Source organism: Myotis yumanensis, unplaced genomic scaffold (genome assembly GCF_028538775.1).
Source record: "Myotis yumanensis isolate MYYU_CA2020_CCGP unplaced genomic scaffold, mMyoYum1.0.hap1 SCAF_3, whole genome shotgun sequence".
NCBI classification, from domain to species: Eukaryota; Metazoa; Chordata; class Mammalia; order Chiroptera; family Vespertilionidae; genus Myotis; species Myotis yumanensis.
In genome coordinates, this window is record NW_027223754.1 from 40,821,969 (window position 1) to 40,848,361 (window position 26,393).

Below are 26,393 nucleotides of genomic sequence, written 5' to 3' on the forward strand. Positions count from 1 at the left end.
TAAAGTAATCTTCATACTAACCCAAAGGGCTCCCAGAGGGTCCCCACACACTAAATTTCACTGTATCAATGACCATCTCTGTGCTGGTTCCAACTTCTCTCCCAGACTCCAAAACCATATTTTTCAACTGTTACTCTGGTGTATCTACCAGACTGTCCCATCAATATTGGAAAAGTACAAAGAGCTATCTCTGCTTCCCTCCCCTGTCCACCTGGTTGTCCTCTTTCTGACCTTCCTATCTGTATTCCTGAAGTCCTCACTTACTGCGGCTCAGCCTAGCGGAAACACTCACCAGCGCCACTTCTAGAGTGTCTCCAGGTCTTGCCTGCCCTGACCTGCTCATTCATTCTGTCTGCAGGCAGTTGCTGGTTACTTATCCTCCTGTCTGAAAGTTGTGATTCCCCATTGCTTATTAAGTTAAGCTGAAACTCCACCAGCTGGCATTATTTTCGCCTGCTTAGCTGAATAGGATCACTTTATTCCTTGACCATCCCCAGGTGTCTGCCAGAAACACCCCTGTCACCCTGCCCCAGTTTGTCTGCCTTAGTTCTTCAAGGTGCAGCTCAAATACCACTTCTCTCCTAGAGCCTCATGGAAGCCTTCTCCTCATTCCGTTCAGATGGGCCTCTCTGAACACCCATGGCATTTTGTATCTCTTTTGTGGCACCCACTGCAGGCTGTCTGATTGTAGTTATTTGTCCACTTTTTCTATTGTGAAAAGTTTATTAAAGTCAGAGTCTAGATATACACCATGTGCATAGTAGCTGTCTAAATTATTTAAGAAATGGTAGCATCAGTGAGACAGGGAAACAAGTTTTTTGAGGTCAAGAACCATGTTCTATACCTTGAATACAATTGGAAGGCTGTGATGTCAGGGAGTCTCTGAGGGACTGGTCTCAGGGTCAGAGAGCTGGTAAGGGTCAGAGGCAGGATTCAAATCCTGTCTCAACATTCTTTGTTCATTCCCACATCTTAACAAAAAAGTATCTTTGCTTTAAAAAACATATTGTTAAGGAAGTCTTACCCCACCTGTCTATCTATATATAAAAGGCTAAGTGACTGGTTTGACCAGCCGGTACCTATGACACGCACTGACCACCAGGGGGCAGACTCTCAATGCAGGAGCTGCTGAGCTGCAGTGACTTGGCAGTGGTGGTTCTCGGGTGACGCATGGTTCTCAGGTGACAGATCCTGGAACCAGAGAGGAGGGAGCCCAATTCCTCGCGGGGCCTCGCGATTCCCGAATCTGGTTTACTGCACACTTGCATTTGCGTTCCACACCCTGTACGACAGCAACTTTGCAGAGTGCCCTCTCATACTCTGGGACCCCTTGGGGGATGTCCAAGAGCCGGTTTTGGCCCGATCCCACAGGCCAGGCTGAGGGACCCCACCTGCCAGAGGGACCCCACTCACTGCGCAGACTCCCTTCAAGCTGTGGCGCCACCCCAGGCATTCTAGCTAATGTCCTTTCAATGTGCATGAATCTGTGCACCAGGCCACTCGTATTTTAATAAAACCTGCTGTACTTTAGATGATTCAGTGTAGATGCAAAGTGGACTTAACTTCATTTTAGAATTTCTGTGTAAAAAAATCTTGCTAACTGTGTGGAATCTTAACCTGTCTTGTTTACCTTGTTCTAACCTTCCTGTCATCTGTTGTTGTCTGTCAAGCCCCCTTTTCCCTAAAAAGGGAGCCCCCATTTCAGTCACCAGCACAGGTTCTTAAAAAGCAGTTGCCAACAATTCAGGTTGCGTATAAGTGGCATCATTATTGATGTGTCACCATTAAATTAATTTCTGCAAGCAAAAACTACCAAAAGCAAAACCCAAAGACAAATGAGGAAAATGCTGTATTTGCAGATCATGTTGCAGAAGGCTAATTTTCTTAATGTCAGAAGCTCCTGTTTTTAACAAAGGTCTGTAACGCAGTAAAAGAAATGGACAAAGAAAATGAATTAAGGATTCATAGAAAATAAACATGACTCTCCAATATATAAAAGTGTTCAACCTTGCCGAAACCAGTTTGGCTCAGTGGATAGAGCGTCGGCCTGCGGACTGAAGGGTCCCAGGTTCGATTCCGGTCAAGGGCATGTACCTGGGTTGCGGGCACATCCCTAGTGGGAGATGTGCAGGAGGCAGCTGGTCGATGTTTCTCTCTCATCGATGTTTCTAACTCTCTATCTCTCTCCCTTCCTTTCTGTAAAAAATCAATAAAATATAAAAAAAAAAGTGTTCAACCTTACAATAAGAGAAAGATGAACTCGTTGAGATGCCATTGTTTTCCACTTACGGATTGATGACTGTCCTTATTTTCTGCCATAATGAAGTACCACAAACGGCATGGCTTGAACAACAGAAATTCATTTCCCCACAAACCTGGAGGTTAGAAGTCTGAGATAAGTCCTGGTGGTTTCCTCTCAGGCCTCTCCTCCTGGCTTGCAGGTGGATACATTCTCTCAGTGTCTTCATTGGTCTTCCCTCTGTGGGTACCTTTTACATTTTGATTCCCGAATTAAATTAGCCATTTTCTTTCCCCATATGGGAAAATTATATTACAGGAAAATTCATGATTTACGTTGAGGTAATTTTTAAAAAATGAAATTATTCTGATTAAAATTATTCTTGTTTTAAGAACTCTTCTGATTTATTTCTCTTAGAGTGCCTCACAGGTCACCATTTGTGAGGTTTATGGGGGCCGTGCTTGCACATCAAGGCAGGGACAGCATGCTCATCTGGTCACTGAGAACAGGCCAAGTGTCTCTTTGACCAGACTATCCTTTTCAGACACTCTTGCCTCAAGGCTGGGAGAGCAGTAATTCTTTTTTAATTCCAGTATAGAATGGGTATGAATCATTGTTCCAGATTTTATTTTCCTCAGACACTCCCATGCAGAGAAATACTATTTGGTCTTGTTAATTGGGCTGATTCGGTTTCTGCAGGTTATTTTAAGGCATTTATGGGTGATTATGTTGATAAGCTAATAGCACTTTGCATATGTTTAGTACTTCGAACTTTGCAGAGTGATTTTACATTCATTATCTCATTTTATTGTCAATTGAACTGTGAGGTTTAGAAACATGGAGATTATTATCATTTTTTTTAGGGCTGAGGAAGCCAAAGCTTGGGTGTCTCATGTAAGTAAGTGACAGTCTTCTAGCTGGAGGTTTCAGGGTTCCTATATGCAAACCGACTCGGCTGGAATGAGGAGGGAATTATTCGCCAGTGCTTCTGGTATAGTAGCACTTGATCATACAGTGCAGTGGCTTGCAATGAGGGTGATTTTGGCTCTTCGAGGCCATCGGAAGTGTCTGAGTACCTTTTGGTCAACAGAACTGGAGCCGTGGTACTGGCATCTAGTGGATAGAGAGCTAGGGATGCTGCTAGACTCTATAGGCACCAGGCAGTGCCCACAGAGAGAATTGTTCCCCACGTGTCAGGTCAAGTATGAGAAACGCTGATGTAGCTGCAAGCCATTCCTGGGTGGAGGGTGAGATGACCCTCTCTCTGAGGCAAGAGGAAGGTGAGGACAGTGCTTGGGTGTAGAGAATGAAGGAGGGCGATGGTACCCTGAATCGGTCTCCTCAGGGAGCTGCCCTGTGAGCTAGACGTGCAGGGAGTCCAGCAGAGAGAGCCCCTGTGCAGAAACCTGTAGGGGTTGGACTGGGGTGCGTTCTGGGGGCGTGGAGTAGAGCATGTGGAAGTGAGGTGGGGAGACAGAGGGTACAGCTTGTGAAGGGCACTAGTTCACCAAGCCGGAGTTTGGAAGTCATGATAGAATTGGTAGAAGCTCTCAGATGTTTTAAAATCAGGAGTTTGTTGTTGTTTCTAAAGATAAAAGAGATGGACTCACTATAATGTTGGGTGGACACCTTTATGTCAAACCACTCGATTGTACCCTGTACCTCCTTCCCCTGGGCTTCCTGTCAGTAGATGGCACTGCCAGGTGTTCATTAAAGTGAGGCCAAAGCCGAAGTCACTTTGACCTCCTTGCGCACCACCTAGTCCTGTCATTTCTGCCTCCCAAGCCTCTCCAGATGATGTCACACTCACCTTTGCCTTCGCCTCTCCCCAGACCGTACATGAGCCTTTAACCATTTCCAGCCCCTTCTCCACACACATTGAGTGCTTGCCAAGCGAGCATTGCTTTGGTACCCTTCAATGACTTGGGAGAAAGTCTGACATGTTTACAACCCCAGCTACTACAAGATTGGTCTTTATCACTCTCCACCCGCCCCTCCTTGTACCCTCTTTCCATTAGGTCTTTGATGCTGCCTCTTCCTGCCTTGCAGCTTCACTCCTGCCACCTGGCTGCTGACCTGCGTTTCTCCCCCTGGTCCCCTCCCTCCACTTCCCCCCTGACCCCATTGCCCAGTCATCATTCAGGTTCTGACGTGCGCTGGCAGGTCCCTGCTATACACTCTCATGGCACCCACTTGTGAGTTATAGTTAGTCAAGCATTGTTGAAGGTTGTCTTCAGCTCTAGAAGGCAAGCTCCCTGTGCCGAAGGCAGGTACTCACCCTGCTTACTGCTGCCTCCTGGTGCTGGCCCCTGGGAAAAGCTGCCCAGTGGCATCTCAGCCATGAGTGAGTGGGGACTGGCCGGCTCTCCATGGCAGGAGTGAGTGACACACCCAGTAAGGTCGGAAAGCAAGTCTAGGCAAGAGGCGGTGGCCACTGGAGCCTTTCGAGATGCAGTTTCCATTTTATTCCCCAATTAGTGGATTAGTGGTGCTGATGGAATTGGGGACAAAAACACATTAGTCATAGGACCTAGCTAAGGTACTTAAAATGCAGTGGCCTGAAAAAAGGACCTACTGCTGTTTTCCTAAGTGTCCTTGAATCTGGTGGACTTCATGTTTACATAATAGCATTCATACCCCAGCATGTCTGGTACCAGGAAGCAGCTGGATGAAAATAGAAACCGGCTGGTCTTTTTACTGCATCTTCCTCTCCAGAAAGGCGAAGTCTCTACAATGAAAGGGTGGGGCTTTAGCCTTTTAGCTGGAGAGCAGTGGTTTGCCAGTGTCCTGCTATTGCTCTAATGCCCCCTGTGGTATTAGGACAGCACTGGAAATGGGTCACTTATCTCTGAAAGGAAGAAATAGTACTTTAAAGGGTTGTTTTGTTTCCTTGGTAGTTAGTTGCTTGCTAGGCTAACCCAGGATGGAACTTTGGAATGGCAGACAAGGTGTGGTCACTTGTGTCTTGTTATTTCAGGAAGCAGTGTGGTGACACTGGAATCTCCAGAGTCAGCAAAGGCTGTTCCCAGCGTGTCCTATTGCACAGCTCCCTGCAGTGGGGAGTGAGGTGAGGAGAGATTACAGACCTGCTGAGAGTTTATCTTGCTCTTGAAAACTTGCCCTTAGTGCCCATAAAATAATAAAAGAGATGGGAGCTGGGTCAAACAGCCCCGTAAAAAAGGGGAATGAGAGTAGAAATCCCAGTTTCCTTATAGGAAAACAATTTAAATTTCCCATGTCATCAAAAATGGTATTGGGCGTTCCCTGGAATAGTTTATTTCTAGCTACCAGACAGGATGCTTTTGGAATGCTTGGAAGGAGCAACACAACATTCTCTAGTGGCAAGTGTTAGAGAGATCTGCCATTGGGCATATTTGTGAACAGAGAGGAGGTTGGAGATCACTCTTTCTGATAGGGAGTTCTCTTTAAGTCAGGACCAGCAGGTGATTGAGCCTGTTCAAGGCAAGTGCCCTTGACTGGATGAGTGGTTGTTAAGTGAGATCTTTGTATGTATAAGGTGGATTCCAAACACATCATTAAGGCTTCTTTCTGTGCCTTTTGCAATCTAGACTTAAATTGTCTTCATCATATTAGTAGTCAAGGCCATTTAAAAGCTTGTAAGTGTTCTCTATACAGTCATACTTGGACTGTCTATTTAGAATATGATAGAATTGACTTCAGATGTCAGGGTTTGTTTTAAATTTTAGAAGGGATTTTTTTTGCCTCCCTGAGTGAGTGCAGTCAGTGTGATTGACCCTTCCTTGGCTGCAGAGCACCACAGGTAGCCCTCCTGAGCTCGAGCGTGCCTGGCACTGTCCCCTGGCGCTTAGACAAGTAAATCTACAATGGAAATCAGACCAGTAGGTGCTAAAGCAAAAGTCTGTTCAGCATATGAGGCCGGTGAGGGTTTTCACTGCTGAGGTGAAATGGTCCAAGAAGCCAGAGGCCTTTCACTAGAACCAGGAGTCCATGGCACCTGGCAGAGGGGCCTTCTTGGGGATGATCTGAAGGTCAGAGGCATAGTTCTGTCCTGAAGGTACTGAAGAGCCTTGGGAAAGGTTTTGTTTTTCTACCCTGTTTTGATGCACACGAAAGCTACCATAAAACACTGAGTCAGCAATGAATCTTGCTGATATAAGCATACCCATGGACATGGCTCCCAGGCAGTAGGCCAGAACACCACTAGCACTCGATGGGTCAGCCACCACAGTATCAGTGAAGGGTTACCTGCCACCAGTGTTGTTACGGGTTATTCATCTCACCAGCTGTTCTATTCTGGCACTTAGCTGGGCATGGGTCAGAAGCTTAGAGAGGAAATACCTTCCCAGGCCCCTCAGGCTGTAAGGAGTGGTCAGGATCCCAACCCTGGTCTGGCTCATTCCCAAGCCCGAGTCTTCCTGACCACCACACGGGAAGAACAGTGCAGATGCTTGCTTGCTTGCTTTCAAGGGAGAAGCAGTTTGGGATTTATGTTTCAAAAGAGAATGCTGGAGGTCATGGGAGCTGCATGGTTTCAGGAGAGAGAAAAGGGAAAGACAGAGTCACAAATGGCACCTCACCCCGCTGGTGCGGGGAGCTAGGTGGACACAGACACAGACTTAGTTCAGCAGGGGCCTCCTTTCCTGGAGCTCCCTGAGAGCACGGCAGCCTCGGGGGGTCTGAAATGGGCTGCCCTCTGTGAAGCTCAGGCTTGCTGGCCAGCCCACCACCCCATCTTCGGAGCATTGCCTTTCTCTGTACTCACAGGGATGGGGGTCAGTCCCTGCATCACAGCTGCAGGCCACAGAAAGGAAGTGACCTGCTCCTAGGACTATGTGCTCCGGGCACCTGGCTGACACCTAGGGGGAGACTGTGTGACTGCTGCTGGACTGAACGACTTTGGGGACAGGATCTCAAACCCTACTGTGCTTGTGGGTCATGGCCGGAGGTTGTTTACGAGTGGAGCCCCCTGTGGTCCTGTCTTGTCCCATCTTCAGAGATGGCTGGTCCAGAAAGTCTGGTCACCTGCCTGGAAGAGTCTGGTACAGGGCCTGACCAGACATGGCAGCTCCTCTGACACAGCAGGCCTCTGGCCCATGGCTTACTGGGCACATTTTCCTTGATGGTATATATGTATTTATTAAATTTTATGGTTTCAAAATAACAAAAAAACAACCCTATAGCTTATTTTTTTTTCTGGTTTTGCTCATTTTTAAAGTAATTTCTCTCTTTTTTGTTTTTGTAGGATACTAAGTTGTGGATAATAATGGAATATCTTGGTGGAGGCTCTGCACTAGATCTAGTAAGTATTATGTCGGAAGTCTGTGTGCGTATTAAGGCTCTTCTTGGTTTTGAAAGTAATTCTATGTTTATGCATTTCCATTTCTCTATTTTAAGTTCTATGAAAAATGGGCCAAACTCTTTCTTATAATATGTATTTCTGCTTCTGATGTATTACTGACAATTACAGGTCTACTTTTGAAACCAGTTTTGTTGTTTCTTGGGAAAACCCATGAATCTACACTAATAAAAGAGAAACATGGTAATTAGCGTACGACCGCTACCCTTCCCATTGGCTAATTAGCATATCCTTATGCAAATTAACTGTCAGCCAAGATGGCGGCCAGCAGCCAGGCAGCTGGAAGCGAACATGAGGCTTGCGTGTTCCAATGACTGCAGACTCCAACATTCCCCGCCTGACTTGCTGGCCTCTGAGCTGGCAGTTTGAAACATTCTAACAAATATAGAAGCTAAACAAAACCCCAGAAACCAGCTTTCAGCCGGCCGGGATCTCAGAGCTGGAGTTATACATTGTTTCCATTATAGAAGCCTCATAGCTAGAGCCAGAGCTAAAGCTGGCCCAGAATAAAAAGGAAAAAAAAAGAAAAAAAAGAGCGGTTGGGAGCTTCAGTCAACAACCGCCAGCCTGAAAGCAGCCCTCAGCCCCTCACCCAGATTGGCCAGGCACCCCAGTGGGAACCCCCACCCTGAAGGGTGTGTGACCAGCTGCATACAGCCATCATTCCCTCATCCAGGCTGGCCAGGCACCCCAGTGGGGACCCCCACCCTGATCCAGGATACCCTTCAGGGCAAACCAGCCGGCCCCCAGGCCTCTATCCTATATAGTAAAAGAGTAATATGCCTCCCAGCACCGGGATCAGCGGAGCCGCGAGGCCTCCTGGCACCGGATCAGCGTGATGGGGCAGCGCCCAAACCCCCTGATCGCCCTGCGGCTCTGTGTGTGACAGGGGGCGGGGCCACAACCTCCCTATCCGCCCTGCTCTGTTTGTGACAGGGGAAGGTGCCCCAACTCCCTGATCGGCCCTGCTCTGTGTGTGACAGGGTGCCCCCCCCCCCCCCCCCGCTCTGCTCTGTGTGTGATAGGGTAGAGCCATAACCTCCCCATCGGCCCTGCCCTGAGTGTGACAGTGGCTGCGCCCCAAACCCCTGATCTGCCCTGCTCTGTGCGTGACAGGGGGGAGCTCCCCAACCCCCTGATGGGCCCTCCTCTGTGCGTGACAGGGGGGAGCTCCTCAACCCCCTGATCGGCCCTGCTCTGTGCATGACGGGGCAGCACCCAACCCCCTCATTGGCCCTGCTCTGTGCATGACAGGGGGGAGCTCCTCAACCCCCTGATCGGCCCTGCTCTGTGCATGACAGGGGGAAGCTCCCCAACCCCCTGATGGGCCCTGCTCTGTGCATGACAGGGGGCAGCACCCAACCCCCTGATTGGCCCTGCTCTGTGCGTGACAGGGTACGGAGCCCCAACCCCCTGATGGGCCCTGCTCTGTGCATGACAGGGGGCAGCGCCCCAACCTCCTGATTGGCCCTGCTCTGTGCGTGACAGGGTGGCACTGCAACCTCCCCATTGACCCTGCCTTGAATGTGACAGGGAGCAGTGCCCCAACCCCCCAATCGGCCCCACCCTGAGCGTGACTGAGGGTGGCATCGCAACCTCCCGATCTGCCCTGCTCTGTGCATGACGAGGCGGCGCCCCAACTCCCCAATCGGCCCTGCTCTGAGCCCCACCAGGGGCTGCACCTAGGGATTGGGCCTGCCCTCTGCCACCCAGGAGCAGGCCTAAGCCAGCAGGTCGTTATCTCCTGAGGAGTCCCAGACTGCGAGAGGGCACAGGCCGGGCTGAGGGACCCCCCACCCCAGTGCACAAATTTTTGTGCACCGGGCCTCTAGTTTATTCATAAAAGCCAAGAAGGATTTTGCTTGTCACTATCTTACTGAAGAGCAGTTTGCTAGTTTTCCAAAACTGGTTTTAACCTTTGTAGAGCTAATACCCTATCATTGTTTTAAATTTCAGATAGTAACTTAGCTTCCAAAATATGTGGGCAATATTTTAATTTATAATTAGTTAGAATTAGGATTTTAACAAATTAAACTGTTTTCAGAGGAAGACCCAGGCAGGGTGTGAGGCCTGCAGCACGCTGCTCATACCAGAGCAGGGGGCAGGGTATGCAGTGGGGCTGCGGAGGAGCCGGGCCAGCACCCGTTCCCGGCTGCTGCCTGGCCTGGACCGGACCTATTGCGCCATTAGTGTGTGCCACTGTCTCCCACACAAGATAATGGGAGCTAGAATGACCTCAGAGTCACAGGCTGGGACTTGCTTCTCATGGTAAAACACGGTTTACATGTTGGCCTCTGGCAAGATGCTCCAAAACAACCAGTGAATCATAGGGATTGTTTAAGTATTCCTTGAGGCACAGCATATGCAAAATCAGTTCTTAAAAGACTGCACACAGTAGTTTAGCTCTTGACATCTTTCCCCTCTGTGGCTATGCAGCGAAATTAATGTAATCAGCCCTCTTTCCTACCTGCCCTACAAAAGCTGGCCTTTGGGTGAGTGGTGATTTCCAGGACAGGCCTAACCTATCATTTTGGTATTGGAGGGTGGGTCCTGCCTGATGGAAAGTTGTCAGGTGATGGTCTGCATTATTCACTGCTCAGCGTGAGAGCTGAAGGAAGCCCTGTGTTTTAGTGGTTATAGTCTACATAGGTTTTATTCACTAAGGAAAGATGTCAAAGATTAAAAGGAGCTTGCTTTCTCACAATAATAGTAGCAATTCGTAGTTTTTTTAGGGAAGATGAAACTCTAAAACTGTAAACCTCTAAAAAGCTTATGTACCCAATTTTAAAAAAATCCTCTAACATTATAAACCATAAAAGCAGTTGGTCAAAATGATGTTCAAAGGAAATTTCAAGAAAAATATTAAATATGGTATGAACCATTACATTAAAATGGGAACAGTGACAAAACAGCTGGATAAATTTTATGACTTGTTTCACTACTTTTCCATAAATGTACACACACAAAGAATTGGATTTTTTTTTTTTTTTTTTTTTTTTTTTTTACTCTTTTGGGAAATACTTAAGGACTGCAGAAAATTATCTCATTTTGTTTAATTAGATTTTGTATTATCTTAAGTGAATTTCATTTGTGGCATATAAAAAGTTGTTCGTGGGGACTCTTGTCTGACCTCAAGTTTTTCAGGGCAGCAATTCTAGTCTCTAAATGCTATAATTTATTCATTATTAATGCCATAGTTATTTACTTATTTAGTGGTAACTTTCTTTGGACCTTTGACTTTAAGTCTGTGAAATTTTAGACATAACAGTTGGAAGAAATATAGAACTCTTCATTTAAAAAAAAGTCTTGTGGAGTATGAGAGCCCCAGCAAATTGCCATCTACTTTGCACTCAGTGGCCCTGGTGACAAGAACGAGGCATCCTTTTTGGATGTCCCTAATCATCTCGTTTTCATTGATAAGGAAACAGGACACTCAGGTTAGGTGTCCCAGCTCGCAAACAGAGTTGGACTTTGGACCTCCTTGTGACCAGGTGAAAAGTCTATGGCCAGCCCTGATCCCATGCTGTCCTTTCCCTCCCTCTGACCTTGTTGTATCTTTCTCCACTTCTTACCTCTGCCCCCAACTTTCTGAGAAGACACACTTTTACAAGAATTATCTTTTACATATTGAAAACTATTAGTATTATTTTGAGAGGGTCTTATGTTTATAACATTTTAAAAACCGGGATATTGTCACATATAAAAATCTGATACTATGTAGAGGTATTTGGCAAACTTGAACATGTATCTGCAACATGTTTTTTAAAAATGCGATGGCTGTTGTAGGGCCCCAGTGTCTCACACAAGATAGAAATTTATTTCTCTTCCACGTGTTGGGGTCAGTGGGCTCTAGTCCACAGGGTCACCAGGGTCCTGCACTGGTGGGTGGTCCTACCCTCTGTATCCCGTGGTGTTCCCTGGTCTTCAGTTGTGCTTTCTGGCTGCCAGTGTTCCAAGGCCAAGGCCAAGGCCAGGAAAGGGGCATGTGTCACTTCTCATGTTCCACTGGGGAGAACTTACTCACGTGCTGTACCTGCTGCTGCGGAGGTGGGCAGGTATGGCCTCTTGTTGGGTGGCCCCGTTCCTGGTTAATGGTGTCTGCTGCAGAGGAAGGCTGAGAGAACAGACTTGGGGAGAGGGAATTAGAGTCACCCAGAGGTGAGATGCAGCTGGTAGTCTTTCTTTTATAACAGTTATTTGAAAATTCGACGGTTCTCTCGATGATAGAGACTGCCATGTTTATAATGCCTAGAAATAGTAATAGTGGAGCCCTAACCAGTTTGGCTCTGTAGATAGAGCATCGGCCTGCGGACTGAAGGGTCCCAGGTTCAATTCCGATCAGGGGCATGTACCTTGGTTGTGGGCACATCCCCAGTAGGGAGTGTGCAGGAGGCAGCTGATCGATGTTTCTCTCTCATCGATGTTTCTAACTCTCTATCCCTCTCCCTTCCTCTCTGTAAAAAATCAATAAAATATATTTTTTAAAAAAAGAAATAGTAATGGTGGAGAGTGCTAATATATGACTCCGAGAACTTAGCTCAGCCTGGTCTTACCACTAGTGAGGATTTCTGTCATGTAGAGAGCAACTGAATACCGCTTATAGTGAGTTTTGACACCAAGGACATCCACTTTACCCGCCCCCCCCTAAATAAAGAATAAATCATTGGTGGGTGGTGTGTAGGCCAGATTTAAAAGGGCCAGTTCTCAGTGATCCAGGAAGAGATTTTTCTATTAGTTTTTCTGAGCTCTTCTTATCTTTCCTAGCTGATGACACCAGGCTGCTCTGCTGTTTCTTTCCAGAGACTGGGTAATAATAGAAGGGAGGCTGAAGTTAAGCCCAAGCCTAGCCCCGTGTTGCTGGTGGTCTGCGTGGAGGAGGATGTGGGCTTGTACTCTGTGATATGACTTTGAACAACTGTGTTCTGGTGGTGTGAATAAGAGCAAATATGCCAGCATCTCTGCCCTTCTCTTTCCCCTGGGTCAGTGGTCGGCAAACTGCGGCTCGCGAGCCACATGTGGCTTTTGGTCCCTTGAGTGTGGCTCTTCCACAAAATACTGACTTCTGCGCATGGGCCACTAAGTTTCAATTGCACTGTACATACACGCCCGCATGTGGTATTTTGTGGAAGAGCCACACTCAAGGGGTCAAAGAGCCACATGTGGCTTGCAAGCCGCAGTTTGCCGACCACTGCCCTAGGTTATGAGAAAAGTGGCTTTCCCTCGTTTTTTAAAAAAAATATATTTTATTGATTTTTTACAGAGAAGAAGGGAGAGGGATAGAGAGTTAGAAACATCGATGAGAGAGATCGGTCAGCTGCCTCCTGCACGCCCCCCACTGGGGATGTGCCTGCAACCAAGGTACATGCCCTTGACCGGAATCGAACCTGGGACCCTTCAGTCCGCAGGCCGACGCTCTATCCACTGAGCCAAACCGGTTCAGCGCTTTCCCTCATTTTGAGTGCTGAAACTTGTATTTTCTATGAACACTCAAAAGTAGATGTGGAGAAGGCAGACAGGCAGGGTTTCCAGATTGTGTGTTTGGAACAGTAGTCTCAATGTGTGTTTCTTGAAAATAAGACTCTTGGGGTCAGATAACTGGGAACAGTTAGGGTCTGTGGAACGAAGTGTGTGACCTGTTGCCTCAGTCGGAGGTAACTTGGATAGTATCTCGATTAGAATTTGGGATACTTCCTTGCAGGCTAGTTGGCCCAGGCACTGTGACTTTCCCTGAGCACATAATACCGAGTAAAACTACAGTGAGCAGCACGTCGTCTCACCCCTGTGTGTGAGGTGAGGCGCCGAAGCTGCTCCATCACAGGTGTGCCCTGCTGCCCGACCGCCAGGATCCTAGGGAGCCAACAGTCAGGAGGAGAACCTCCCCTCCTGCACCCAGACCCTGTGGGTTTTGTGTAGACCAGGTTGGGCCCGTGAGCAGAGGCGGCCCAGCTCGCTAGATGAGCCAGAGCCGGTTCCGGGCACGAGCACAGCTGTCGTGAAGCAGGAAGGGGTCTCAGCTTCACCGCCCGCCGCCACCTTCCCAGCCACGGCCCTGACACACACCCAGGACTGCCTGCCTGAGAGAGTGTGCTCATCAGGCAGAACCCGACCTTACGAGGCGGGTCTTAGTTTTTATTCCTCGGCTCTAAAGCATCTGTCTTTTTAAAGCGTACTTGGTGATGTCACAGGATTGTGTGGGCTAAGATGTGTGGGTTTGGGTTACGATGCATTCATTGTCAAGTCTGAAGATGTAATTCTGAGGACTATTGTTCAGATGAAAAATTGATATGCTATTAGAATTCTGTCCCCCCCCCCCCTCCCGCCCCCATCTGACCAGTTCTGACCAGTTCTTTCGGGGGTGTTCGGTTGTTTTGCTGAAGTAATTTATGTAATTATTTAGTTGTGGTTGAATTCCCACTCTGCAAGTGATGGCAGATCTACCCAATGTGAACTGAGCTTTAGAACCCATTTTTTTTCCCTTTTAAAAAGGGCATATATGTAGTTGACATTTCTTCCTTACACTTTATACATTTATCATTATCAAGGAGTGACTATAAATTGCTTTGAGTTTCTCAGAATAAAAGTTTTCAGAGGTAATTATTACCTAATTGGGGATAATTATTTTTATTACATAAATATATATATTATAACAAAAAATCCCAGTCGTTGGGAATTGAGTTCTTTTAGCTGTGTTCCCCCAAGCTTTAAATTTTAGGTTTAAAAAATTGTGGAGCAGGGACATTCTCAGAAAGCAGTGGGCTCCTCGGCCTTCCCTTTGATTACCATTACACATGTAGGACAGAGCCACGCTGCTTCGTACCCTACCCAGCAGGTACTGGGAGTCTCTGGGCTTTTGCTTTCTGGGCTAAAATTCCATATGGCCCAACACAGTATGGCTGACCATGGACTTTCTCACTGGCCCTACCCTACTTTAGTTCTTAGCCGGCTTTGCTTCACTCAGCAAAGTCATTTTCTCTGTTTTATTGTTGTTTTGGAGCCCTTTAAGTAAGTTTTAATCGTCTGGACAAAATGCCTGTTTTGAAGTAGATTTTCATTATTGTCCATTTAACATGGGTATTGACTGTTTTATAATTTCAAATGTCTTAGAATCATATAAGTAACTTTAACACTTTTTTTTGTTTTGTTAGTTAGAACCTGGGCCTTTAGATGAAACTCAGATTGCTACTATATTAAGAGAAATACTAAAAGGACTTGATTATTTGCATTCGGAGAAGAAAATTCATAGAGACATTAAAGGTAAGAAAGCATCTTGTTTTTATTGCTTTGAAAACCTCAGGTGGATCAGACCGTGCTGCAGAGTAAAGCGGTGCTTTCCTTCTCCAGGGGGGCTGTCTGTGTGTCACTTAGTGTCCCTGCAGCATGCCTGGGTGGGTGGAGGGCTGTCTGCTTAGAAGCATAGCCTTGTTGCCTATTCTTGTTGAGCACATGATCTCGCTGAGGAGAGGACGGAAACATCCCCAAAATGATCATGGACGGGACAATACAGCAATAATATCAGGAGGCATCTTGGTTTTATTTTGCAGCTGCCAATGTTCTGCTCTCTGAACATGGAGAGGTGAAGCTGGCTGATTTTGGAGTGGCGGGCCAGCTGACAGATACCCAGATAAAGAGAAATACCTTCGTGGGCACCCCTTTCTGGATGGCACCTGAGGTCATCAAACAGTCGGCCTACGACTCGAAGGTAACAGCCGACGCTTCACCATCCCTGGGTCTGGAGAGTTCCTCCTCTTGTATTTTCACCTTACAGCTCTTCCAGGGAGAGTGAAGACTGCACCTTGAAGTAGGTCAGAAAGGTCGTTCTTGGACTTTGATTAAAAGCAGGTTTCTTCTCTGTCTCCTGCAATACCCTTTGTTTATCCAGTCCACAGTCAGTGAGGTTTTTAGCGTAATGTCTCCTTGGTGGTGGTGGTGGTGGGGAGCACCGAGAAAAGTGTGTTTGAAGGTGGTTGTGGAGGGACAGAGGATCAAGGTGGTGGCCACGGTAAAGGCACCCAGTGGAGCAACATGTGGGGTGTGGGTCCACAGAGAGGGCTCGGGGGCTGTTTGTGTATGGGTGATAGTTGAGGCCTGAGTGGAGTGGGTGAAGGAAGAGGGCTGTGAACAGAACTCTGAATGATATTTAAGGGACAAGGACAGAAAGAGGATCCCACAAGAGAAACAGAAATGGAATAATGCTTTTAGAGGTTGCTACAGAACCTTCTTGTCATTAGTTTTAGTACCCAGTTAGGATTGTTACTCTCTCAGGCTCCTAACCAACATGAGGCAGAATTATAATTCCCTTTTTCCAACCTCTCTTTTTTTTAATGCTCACCCAAGGACATGCTTATTGATTTTAGAGAGAAGGAGAAGGAGAAAGAAAGAGGGAGAGGGAGAAAGGAAAAGGCTGCCTCAGACCTTCTCCCTCCCGTCTTTCTCCCTAGTGCGGGGGTCTCTGGGTGTTTGTTGCCAAAGGCAGCCTCTGAGCATGGAGATTTCTCTGTGGAGTGTTGCCACCCTTTTTCCTGGCGTTCTTATCAAGATCAAATGCTCTTATCTGATCAGTAGAAGTTGCACTATTCTTTTTAGGTAGATAAAAGGTGCAAACTCACAGGAAATGCACACTTGGTTTGGGAGCTCAAGAAACTGTCACTGACCTTTAGTTACCTTTTCCTCTGACTTAGGTTAAAAGCTAAATCTTTCATTTGCTTCGATCAGTGGTTGGCAAACTGCGGTTCGTGAGCTACATGCGGCTCTTTGACCCCTTGAGTGTGGCTCTTCCACAAAATACTGACTTCTGTGCACGGGCCATGAAGTTTCAATCGCACTGTACGTGTGCGCCCGCATGTGGTATTTTGTGGAAGAGCCACACTCAAGGGGCCAAAGAGCCGCATGTGGCTCGCGAGCTGCAGTTTGCTGACCACTGGCTTGGATTATACCCACTGACTATTTTTTAAAACATCTTAAAAAAATTTCCTATTGACTCTTTACTGGGAACCATGTGTGAAAATATGCTTATGTGAAATTTTGCTCTATGTCTGAGTCTTGGGGTTTATCAGAAGTGGGGTTCCAGAGGCTGGGCCCTTGGGGATGATGTCACACACACTCTCATTAGTTGTGACTCTGGGCTAGCAGCTCTTGTTAAGAACAGTGCCTGACAAAAGGCCTTTTCGGAGTTGCTTTGTGAAATATCCTTCCAGTGACTGCCACCCTCACCGAGGCCTGCCTGACGGCTGTTTATGTTTAGAGGGGCACTGTAGCCGTGGTGGCCACCCTGCTCTCCTGATAACACAAACTCAACTCAGCTTCTTTCCCGTTCTCCCTCCCATTCTTCCTTGTGGATGTTTTCCCTACTGGTCTCTGTGTTACAGGTAAAGAGCTTAACAGTTGCAGAGTAGCAGGTTCTGTTACATCATCATGAAAGCACGTCACTCAACCGCAGCCCCATTGAGAAGGAGTCCTTGGTCATCAGTAACAGTTACTGTTTTGTCACTTAGGGTCGTGCCACCTAGAACCATCCACATAGGAAAACATCTGTTCACAAATGTCTGCAGTGCAAAGCACTAGCTTCCATAGCTTTTGACTTGAACTCATTGAAATTCCAATAAGATGGATCTAAAGTCAGGCAACACATGAAGAGATGCAGGCCGTTCCATCTGGGTACACACGCTGATTCGCAAAGGAGGGTCAGGCTGGGAAGAGAAAGGGATTTATCTGCCTGCCTCCCTAGCATTTTCATCTCACCAAACAAAAAGGGGACCAAGGCTTAGTTTTACGTATATATCTACAAGCTTATTTATTTAACACAACCAGTTCTTCAACCAGTATCTTTGACCCTTTGTCACTTGTCTGGGCTGCTTAGGTTCCGTCTGAGATTGCACATGCAGGGCATCTTACTGTCGACCTCACTTCTTAACCTGAGCTCAGCATCACTAAGTCATGAGAGCCCGTATGTCTGAAGAACCTTCATCGTAACTGTTACTGTTATTATGAAGGGGACTTAGGGCAGCTTAGTTTGTTTAAGAAGACCTCAGACTTTGAAGGTGGTGCTAAGGCAGAAAACTCTGCTCTCTGACAAGGAAGCCTTTGCTTTCCTTGCTAGAGCAGGGTCTCGGGCTGCAGAACTTTCACCCCCGCCCCCTTCCTTTGTAAGGTGATTACGATGGTGTGTCAGGAAATGGATTGGACTTGGGTAAAAACGTTGGCTGTTACATGTCCTTTTCTCTGTACTCATTCATTTGATCTTCACTGTAGTTGTACCCAGTGCTGTGTGCTGTGCTAAATAATTTACTTCTTCAGTGAGTAATGGCAGTGCTGGGTGTCAGGTGCTCACACAGGTAAGCGGGAGTGCAGGGGGCTGAGTGAGGTACATCAGAATGAGCTGAGCAAGGAGTCAGACTTAGGGCTTTTCAGCCCCTCAAAGATAAGGGAAGGGTGTTTGGCCCAAGTCCATGTAGGAAAGGCAGGGCATTCATGTTTGGATTGTACATTGTGGTGAAGAATTTGCTAGGGGATGAGGCCAGAGGATGTAACTTGCCTGTTAAGTGAAACGACATCCTGTAGACACTGAGAAGCCAGTGTCAGTATTCTCCTGTAAGTAACTCTTCCCATTTTGGTCTCAAAAGCAGTACATACGCTTTAATCTGGAAAATACGGGGGGAAAAAATGAGATGAAAAGAGAACCATCTGTAGCCCTACCACCTTAGCACAAGCTACATCATTTTGGTATCCAGTCATCTCTGAAATAACCGTTGGCAGTCTGACCATGGTGAAAAATGGAAATGAGTGATGTATTGAAGGGAAAAATAAAATGGTTAAAGATGAGTGAAAACACGGTGGTTGCTGGAGTCTGCAGGTGGCCCGTCCACTGCAGTGCAGGACTGGCCCTCCCCGACCTGATGCTGAGCCACTGGCCTCCCTGGCCCTGTGCAGGATCAGGATTTGCCCACAGACCCTGCTGTAAGGAGCCCTGGAGGTGGGGGAAGGATGGGCTTTATTTTAGCATGTAGTTACGATGGCGCCTTTTTGGACCAATTATATAATTGCTGTGTAGCACAAGTGATCTTTATACCTCTAGATGCTGCTTATAAAAGTGTACCTAAGTATTGCATCTAATTAAGTAAATCATTTATATTAAATCCATTTTGATCTATTTTTTGACTGGTTATAACTGTGATTTGGGTTTTCCAGGGTTTCCCCCTCTTCCTCTTGATTATAGAGTTGACTGTGGTTCCTTCTAGAATATTTTGTATGCACTATTTTTTATGCTACTCAAATTGCATTGGCCGCAGATTTGTAGCCAGCTTACTTCTACTTAAAGATTGCAGTGATTGGTATTGCAGGGATTTAGAATGTTGGATATTGGTACCCACTCAACCTGCAGCCCCATTGAGAGAGAATCCTTGGTCATCAGCAACAGTTACTCTGTGTTGTCACTTAGGATTGTGCCCCCTAGAACCGTTCACATAGGAAAACATCTGTTCACAAATGTCTACAGTGCAAAGCACTAGCCCCTCACAGCTTTTGACTTGAACTCATATTGAAAATCCTGTTTTTTTCTTTAAAAATTGATTTATTTTCTTTATTGATTAAGGTATTACATTAGTGTCCTTATTCCCCCCATTGCCCCTCCCCCTCCCCCGCTCATTCCCTCACCCCTCTAGTGTCTGTGTCCATTGGCTATGCTTATATGCATGCATACAAGTCCTTTGGTTGATCTCTCCCCCTTCTCCCCATCCTCCCCTGCCTTCCCTCTGAGGTTTGATGGTCTGATCGATGCTTCTCTGTCTCTGGATCTGTTTAAGTTGTTCATTATATTCCACAAATGAGTGAGATCGTGTGATATTTATCTTTCTCCAACTGGCTTATTTCACTCAGCATAATGGTCTCCAGGTCCATCCATACTGTTGTGAATGGTAGGAGTTCCTTCCTTTTTACAGCAGCATAGTATTCCATCGTGTAGATGTACCACAGTTTCTTAATCCACTCATCTGCTGATGGGCACTTGGCTGTTTCCAAATCTTAGCTATGGTAAATTGTGCTGCTATGAACATAGGGGTGCATATATCCTTTCTGATGGGTGTTTCTGGTTTCTGTGGATAACGAGTTTCTTATACTTGAACTTTAATTGCTTTGGAAATGTCTGTCCTTCCCCCACATAACATATCTTAAAACACAGACACATATTCTGCATCTGATGCCCTATTTCCTAGGTACAGTCATAAGACAAACTCAGTTGCATGTATGATTCCGGATCGGTGTCATTGTTGTCGAGTGCTTGGTACTTCAATAAGTTATGTGCCACATCAGCTTAGTCATTCTTAAGGCTTAGTGTAAGTAAAGCTGCCATTGAATATATTTGGCAGCATATGCCGTTTTCTAAATCTAAAATGTATTTATTTAGGATAGATTCCTAGAAGCGGAATTAATTGGTTTTAACAAGTTTGGATGTTTTTATGGCTTTTGATATATGATGCCAAATTGCTTGCCGTTTATTCGCGTGCCAGTCGAGGTTTCCAAGTCAGTCAGGAGTGTGTTCGATGTCTGCAGAGGGAGCCTGCAGTCAGGAAGACACTTTAGGAGTCCCCTACAGAAGTCCCAGGAAAGGGACCTCTGAACTAAGCCAGGCAGGAGGGCTGAGGGGCGACCCAGGGCGCCGAGATGTCGGGAGCCACACACCCGGCACTTGGTGATGTAGGAGGGTATAGAGAAGGGTCCCGAGAGGCTGGGTGACACTCCAGTTCTGCCTAGGCTGGCTGCCTTGGAGGTTGGCATGTGCTTTGTCTTGACAGGGCTCTGCTGGCGACTCCCAGGGGAGCAAGTGAGTGATGCCCCTGCTCTTCTCTGGAGACTTGGCTGCGTAACGGGTGGGGCTGGGATGCTGTTTCCTTGGTTAACGTCGGTTGGTCCATCCTGGCAGGTGGAAGCGGGTGCCAGGTCCTCAAAGTCTTGCTGCCTGTTTGGGTATTGTCTGGCGTGGCACCCAATAGCAAGCCCTCTGACCACAGGGAAATGCGTGCCCACACATCGTGACAGACTGCCAGCAGACACGCCATCGGCCGGGGCCTTCTAGCTTCGGAGTGGGTTTAAGTGGTACCGGGTGCAGAGCAGTCTGGAGGTACACCCACCAGAGGTCACCTGGACAAAGGTCCTGCAGCCGCTCAGTGGGAGGCAGGCTGAGTAGCAGGCTTTGCCAAGAGCAGCAGCTCTGGTGAAATCTAGTTGCGGGGGCGGGTAGAGTAGCAGACGGATAGGAACCATACAGACTTTAGGAAGGAACCTGTTGGGTAGAGGGGTTGCTGTGGCAGGAGAGTCCGTCCTCGCTGCCTCCTCTGCTCGTGCATGCTGCCCTCACTCCTGGTACCTGCACACGAGGCAGGTCCTCCTGCCACTCCAGTTATGGGTGCTCACTACGGGCACCCATCTTCCTCCTCCTGGGAGGGAGGGACTCTGGAATAAGTCACATTTTGCTGATTTTAAAAATAATACACAGGTAAGATAAAGTAGAGTGCAGGTTGCAGATAGAAGGAAAACAGGCATATTGCTCCTGATACTGGTTCATCTAGATCTTTAGTAAAATGTACAAAGAATTTAGAGCTTGCATATTACAGCCTTCCCTGAGAACAGAAGAATATAGGGTATGTGATAGGCCTGGCATATATGTGCCAGGGAGATGGTAGTGAGGGTTTCTCATACTCACTAGGATTGCGGGAACATGACAGATGAATCCTTTCCAGGTAGTTAAAGGTGGAAAATGACCTGAATGGGGCTTCAGGCTTTCTATCTCCTTGCTGTAGGGTGAGTGTGAGAGATTTATAGGGTTCTCACTTAATTGCCTGGAGTTATGGTGGGTTTACAGTGCAGTGACAAGCGCAGAGAAGCTGTACTAGACTGAGTACAGTGGAGGGCTTGGCCCCTGTCCCCTGCAAGGCCACAAGCGGGGGCTGGGCAAGAGGAGAGGAGGATCAAGCATCTGGACACTGGCACCCCCTAACTCCTCCCAACAGTGAGTCTGACCAAGCCTACAGACTTAATGAATCACTGGGTATTGGACAGGAAACCCAGGAGTAGAACACATTAAATGACACCAGTAAGAAACCAGACAAATCCAGAATTGAGGCCTATTTCTTCCTCAAGTCAGTGATACTGGGGAGACGAGGGAGTGAACTGTTCCAGGTTAAAGGAGCCTTAGGCCACCTAACAATCAGTTTTGGATCCTGATTCAAATTAACCAGCCATGAAAAGACTTTTGAGCAGTTGAGAAAATTATTACATGATATTAAATTATTACATAATATTGAATTATTATATGATAAGGAGATATTGTTAATTTTAAATGTTGATAGTAGTAAAAAGCCCTTAAATTGGTAAACTGAGGTATTCAAGGAAAATGTCATGATGTTTTTTATCTGCTATGTACAATGGTGAATAATAGCTAAAACTTATGGTAAGTGTTAATGATTATTGAATTCAAATGCTAGATAAATGGGGTGCATTGTACAAGTATTTTCCACTTCTTTGTGTGTTTGAACATAAGTTCTGAGTGTTATGTTAGGCACCTTGCATAGCCACTTGTTGTTACTCCTGTTTTACAGATGAAGGAACTAGGCTCAGAGGTTAGATCTTTGTCTGAGGTCATGAGACTCTGCTGGTAAAGCTAGCACTTAACTCAGAGCATTCTGTTAGTCCGGAGCACTGCCTGACTGGCAAACACACCTCACTCCCCCGTCTGTCCTCTCTGCTCACCTCTGACTACCTCCTGTTGACTGCCTCGGGGGGGGCCTCCGTTGACTTTGAATGCATTATACCTCCAACAGCAAGTGGAAGAGGAGTACTCGTAAAGCCACTTCAGTACAGAGATGGAAGCTGTTCTGTGTATTATTTTCTCCTGTGTGTTGCTTATTTTGAAATTAAACCAAAGGCTTATCTTTCTTATTTTCAGTTAAAGATAATGTTTTCAAAATCTTAAAAGTTCGTTGAGATGTATTCTCTCTCTCCCCAAGTATATTTATTTGAATTTACTCCTGCTTGATGGTTCTCTAAAGATCCTTTTTTGTTGCAGGCAGACATCTGGTCCCTGGGCATAACAGCTATAGAGCTTGCAAAAGGGGAACCACCTCATTCTGAGCTGCACCCCATGAAGGTTTTATTCCTCATTCCAAAGAACAACCCTCCGACGCTGGAAGGAAACTACAGCAAACCCCTCAAGGAGTTTGTGGAGGCCTGTTTGAATAAGGAGCCGAGCTTTGTGAGTTTCAGATCAGAATGGCCCACATCTCTTCATGTGTGGCCCGACTTGGTCTAAATCTATCTTATTGGAATTTCTTTTATCACTAATGTCAGCTGTCTTTACAGTCTCATTTGTTTTTTTTTTCTACATGGGTATGATTGATTTCTTTGCATTGAAAATATGTTTTTATTGTTAGTTTATCTTTGAAGGATAAAATTTATTTTTTAGCATCTCATACCTCATTGAGCTTGAAGACTATTCTCCTTAATATTATATGTGTAATAATAACTTTTTCATTTTATAGTGGTAGGTCAGGCTATAAATTATGAAGCTATTTTTAATAATCGCAAAGTCTGGCCTGAAAAATAATGGCTAAATAATTTTTAAAGTAAATGTTTTCAGTTCCTTCTTGGTATGTGTCAGGAAAGAAAGGCAAATAAAATATAAATGAACCACCCACTTTGCCCCCCACCCCCTTCTTTATGTTTGAGAGACTCTGGCAGAGCCATGTAGCAGTGCCGACTACATAGCTTCAGCCTAATTTTCTCTCTGTATTAGGACATTATTTTGCAAGTTATCTGTGTATTTTGGTGTTGTGTATAGCACCATATATCCTTGTTTTATCTATGGATTTTCTAACAGGGTTAGCTGGAATCCCCCTTCTTTTCATGAACTCTTATCTAAAAATGGGTGATTAGTTTTTACAAGAGCACAATGGTTTTCTAATATTATGCCAGTTTTGGTAAAGGAATTGAATGGCGAGTACAACCTATTCTGAGATCCTCAAGGGGTTCCAAAGTACACCAACCATTGGTTGTGTGGGGCTGCTGTTCTCCATTGCCACTGTACTCTGAAATTTATATCATTCTGTTAGTTCCTAGTCACGAGGCACCAGCACCCAGAAGTTACACCCGCACACATCTACATCTTCCCATTAAAAACCTACTTCCAGCCCAGCCGGTGTGCCTCAGTGGTTGAGCGTCGACCTATGAACCAGGAGGTCACAGTTTGATTCCTGGTCAGGGCACATGCCCAGGTTACAGGCTCGATCCCCTGTAGGGGGTGTGCAGGAGGCAGCCAATCGATGATTCTATTTCTCCCTCTCTCTTCCTCTCTGAAATCAATAAAAATATATTTTAAAAAACAACAAAAACCCATACTTCCAGTATTGGCTTGCTTGCCTTGACCCCAGATGGACCGAGAGAAGGATGAGAAGCTGAGAATGCAAGCACTTCTGAGATGCTTGGAGTTTCACAGTCCTGTGGACAGGGAGTGGGAAATACCTGAGCTGGCCCATGTTTTTCACAAGCTTAAATGTGAGAAATATCCCTGCCTCTTGTTAATAAAGCTTTAGAAATTCAGAGTAAGTGGCAGCTTAGTCTGACTTGTGTTGTTTGTGTGTTCCCCCTGCCTGTTCCAATTTGGGCTTCACTCAGCTGCCTTGGGAAGCATGTTCCCTGTAATTGGTTTTGCCAACCTCAAGGGCAGAGCAATTGGCCACGGTCAAAGCATGCTGTCTGGCTGTGGCCATCCTGAGCCCAGGGCTGGACGAAGTTCTCATTGGACCACAAGGAAAGAGGCAGACCTGAGAAACCAGCATTTCTAAGTTAGGGCTGGATGACTGAGAACTCAGTACTCTTTGTGCAGCCAAGAAAAAGGAATCTCCTGGCTCCTTTGTAGTTTCTTTTTCTTTTGTTATATCTCATGCTCTAGATGAATCCAAATGAATATTTTTCTTATTTTTGGGGATGGAGCCAAATATTAATATAGTAAGTTAACAAGGTAATACGAAACATGTTTTCTCTTCTTGCCAGCATTTGCAATAAAATGTTTTATAGAATCTAGGAGGCATATTCTAGCTCCTTTGGATGATTTCTGTGAAATTCTCTGGAGCATTTTCTACCTAAATTGATTGGTTTTCTGAGAATTTAATATCAGATACTAAATGCTACTGTACACAGAGTCCCACCCACGGGTGCTGAATGGCTTATTCTTTGAATAGGTCTTAGGGGGAAAAACCTTTGAGGTAGAACTTGCTCTTTAGGTATTAGTGTGGTTGTGACTTTTTTTTTAATCCTTACCTGAGAATATTTTTTCCATTGATTAATAGAGAGAGTGGAAGGGGGGGGGGGGGGAGGGGGAGAGAGGGAGAAAGAAAGAAACATCAATTGGTTGTCTCCCACAGGCGCCCCACTGGGGCTAGGGGACCTACAACTGAGAAGTATTTGCCCTTGACCGGGAATTGGACCCATGACCCTAGGGCAGGGGTGGGCAAACTTTTTGACTTGAGGGCCACAATGGGTTCTTAAACTGGACTGGAGGGCCGGAACAAAAGCATGGATGGAGTGTTTGTGTGAACTAATATAAATTCAAAGTAAACTTCATTACATAAAAGGGTACGGTCTTTTTTTATTTATTTTTATTTTTTTAGTTTTATTCATTTCAAACAGGCCGGATCTGGCCCGCGGGCCGTAGTTTGCCCACGGCTGCCCTAGGGTGTAAGGGCCGACGCTGTAATCCCTGAGCCAAACCAGCCAAGGCTGTTTGACCTTTTGAGGCAGAAGTCTGACCATTGGGGTAGAATCAAGTGGAAGGCAGGGACTTCATCTCATGCTTTTTCTGTTTGCATTGTTTGGTGGTTTGTTTCCCAGAGACCCACGGCAAAGGAGTTACTGAAGCACAAGTTTATTATACGCAATGCGAAGAAAACATCCTACTTGACGGAGCTAATTGACAGGTACAAGCGGTGGAAGGCCGAGCAGAGCCATGAAGACTCCAGCTCAGAAGACTCTGACACGTAAGTCTCCGTCGTCCCAGTTGTTCGAGTGCGTGTGAGCCAGAGCATGTGCCCCTGACTGTGCGTCCTGACTGCGCTGTGCCTGAGCAGCTGGCCTTCGAGAATGTTGTGTTTATTCTAGTCTTTTCTTTGGGGTGGGCTTTGGGTTCCTTTCCTTTTATTTTTTCTTAAAGACAGTCCAGATTGCTGGTTCTCCTCGTGTTACCGAGTTTTTCTGCATAAAGCCTGTGTGATAAAACTGTGTAAACGGAACTTAACCTGGTTTCTTTTTCTTTTGTTATACCTCGTGCTCTTAAAACACTGATCAGATGAAACTGCTTTAAATATATATTTTAAGAGGATATGAATGTCTGTTTTTGTGATTCTGTGTTGTGTTTTGGTAGAGGCTTCGCACTGTAACAGCGCTGTACCAGGAAGCTACTAAAAACCGGTGTCAAGTTAAGCACCTAGGAATTCCATTAGCTGAGGATGAATTGGGTGGAGGGCCATTTTAGGGGAAAGCTGGGCTCATGACTCTGACATAAAGGGGAAAGGAATCCGCATGTCTGGGGATGAGACCAAGTGTTTTCTCAAGGTCGCCAGGCGATTCCATTATAAAATGAGGAGAACCACGGATTAGGAATCGTTGAGTTCTAGACGCTGAGATTAGGGTGGTAGCACTGGGGATGGAAAGATGAATGGGGAGTCTGGCCATGGCTTTGGGGAAAGGAGGAGACAGTCCAGGCTTCAGCATGTGGTGAGTGCCGCTGAGATGGGGACGCTGGAGAAGAGGCTGGTCTGGGGAGGAAACCAAGTT

The 26,393-nt window shown here is 46.3% G+C and overlaps 1 protein-coding gene across 2 annotated transcripts in view; it reads left to right on the top strand.

The window, feature by feature from the left end:
• Nucleotides 1–26,393, top strand: part of STK24 (serine/threonine kinase 24) — a 103,220-nt gene that overhangs the window by 66,623 nt on the left and 10,204 nt on the right. For both annotated transcript variants that reach the window (XM_070408688.1, XM_070408689.1), the window contains exons 3-7: nucleotides 7,464–7,520; nucleotides 14,723–14,831; nucleotides 15,119–15,276; nucleotides 22,633–22,818; nucleotides 25,452–25,597. In XM_070408688.1, coding sequence (XP_070264789.1) covers nucleotides 7,464–7,520; nucleotides 14,723–14,831; nucleotides 15,119–15,276; nucleotides 22,633–22,818; nucleotides 25,452–25,597 — 656 coding nt within the window. The remainder of the gene's footprint in view (nucleotides 1–7,463; nucleotides 7,521–14,722; nucleotides 14,832–15,118; nucleotides 15,277–22,632; nucleotides 22,819–25,451; nucleotides 25,598–26,393) is intronic.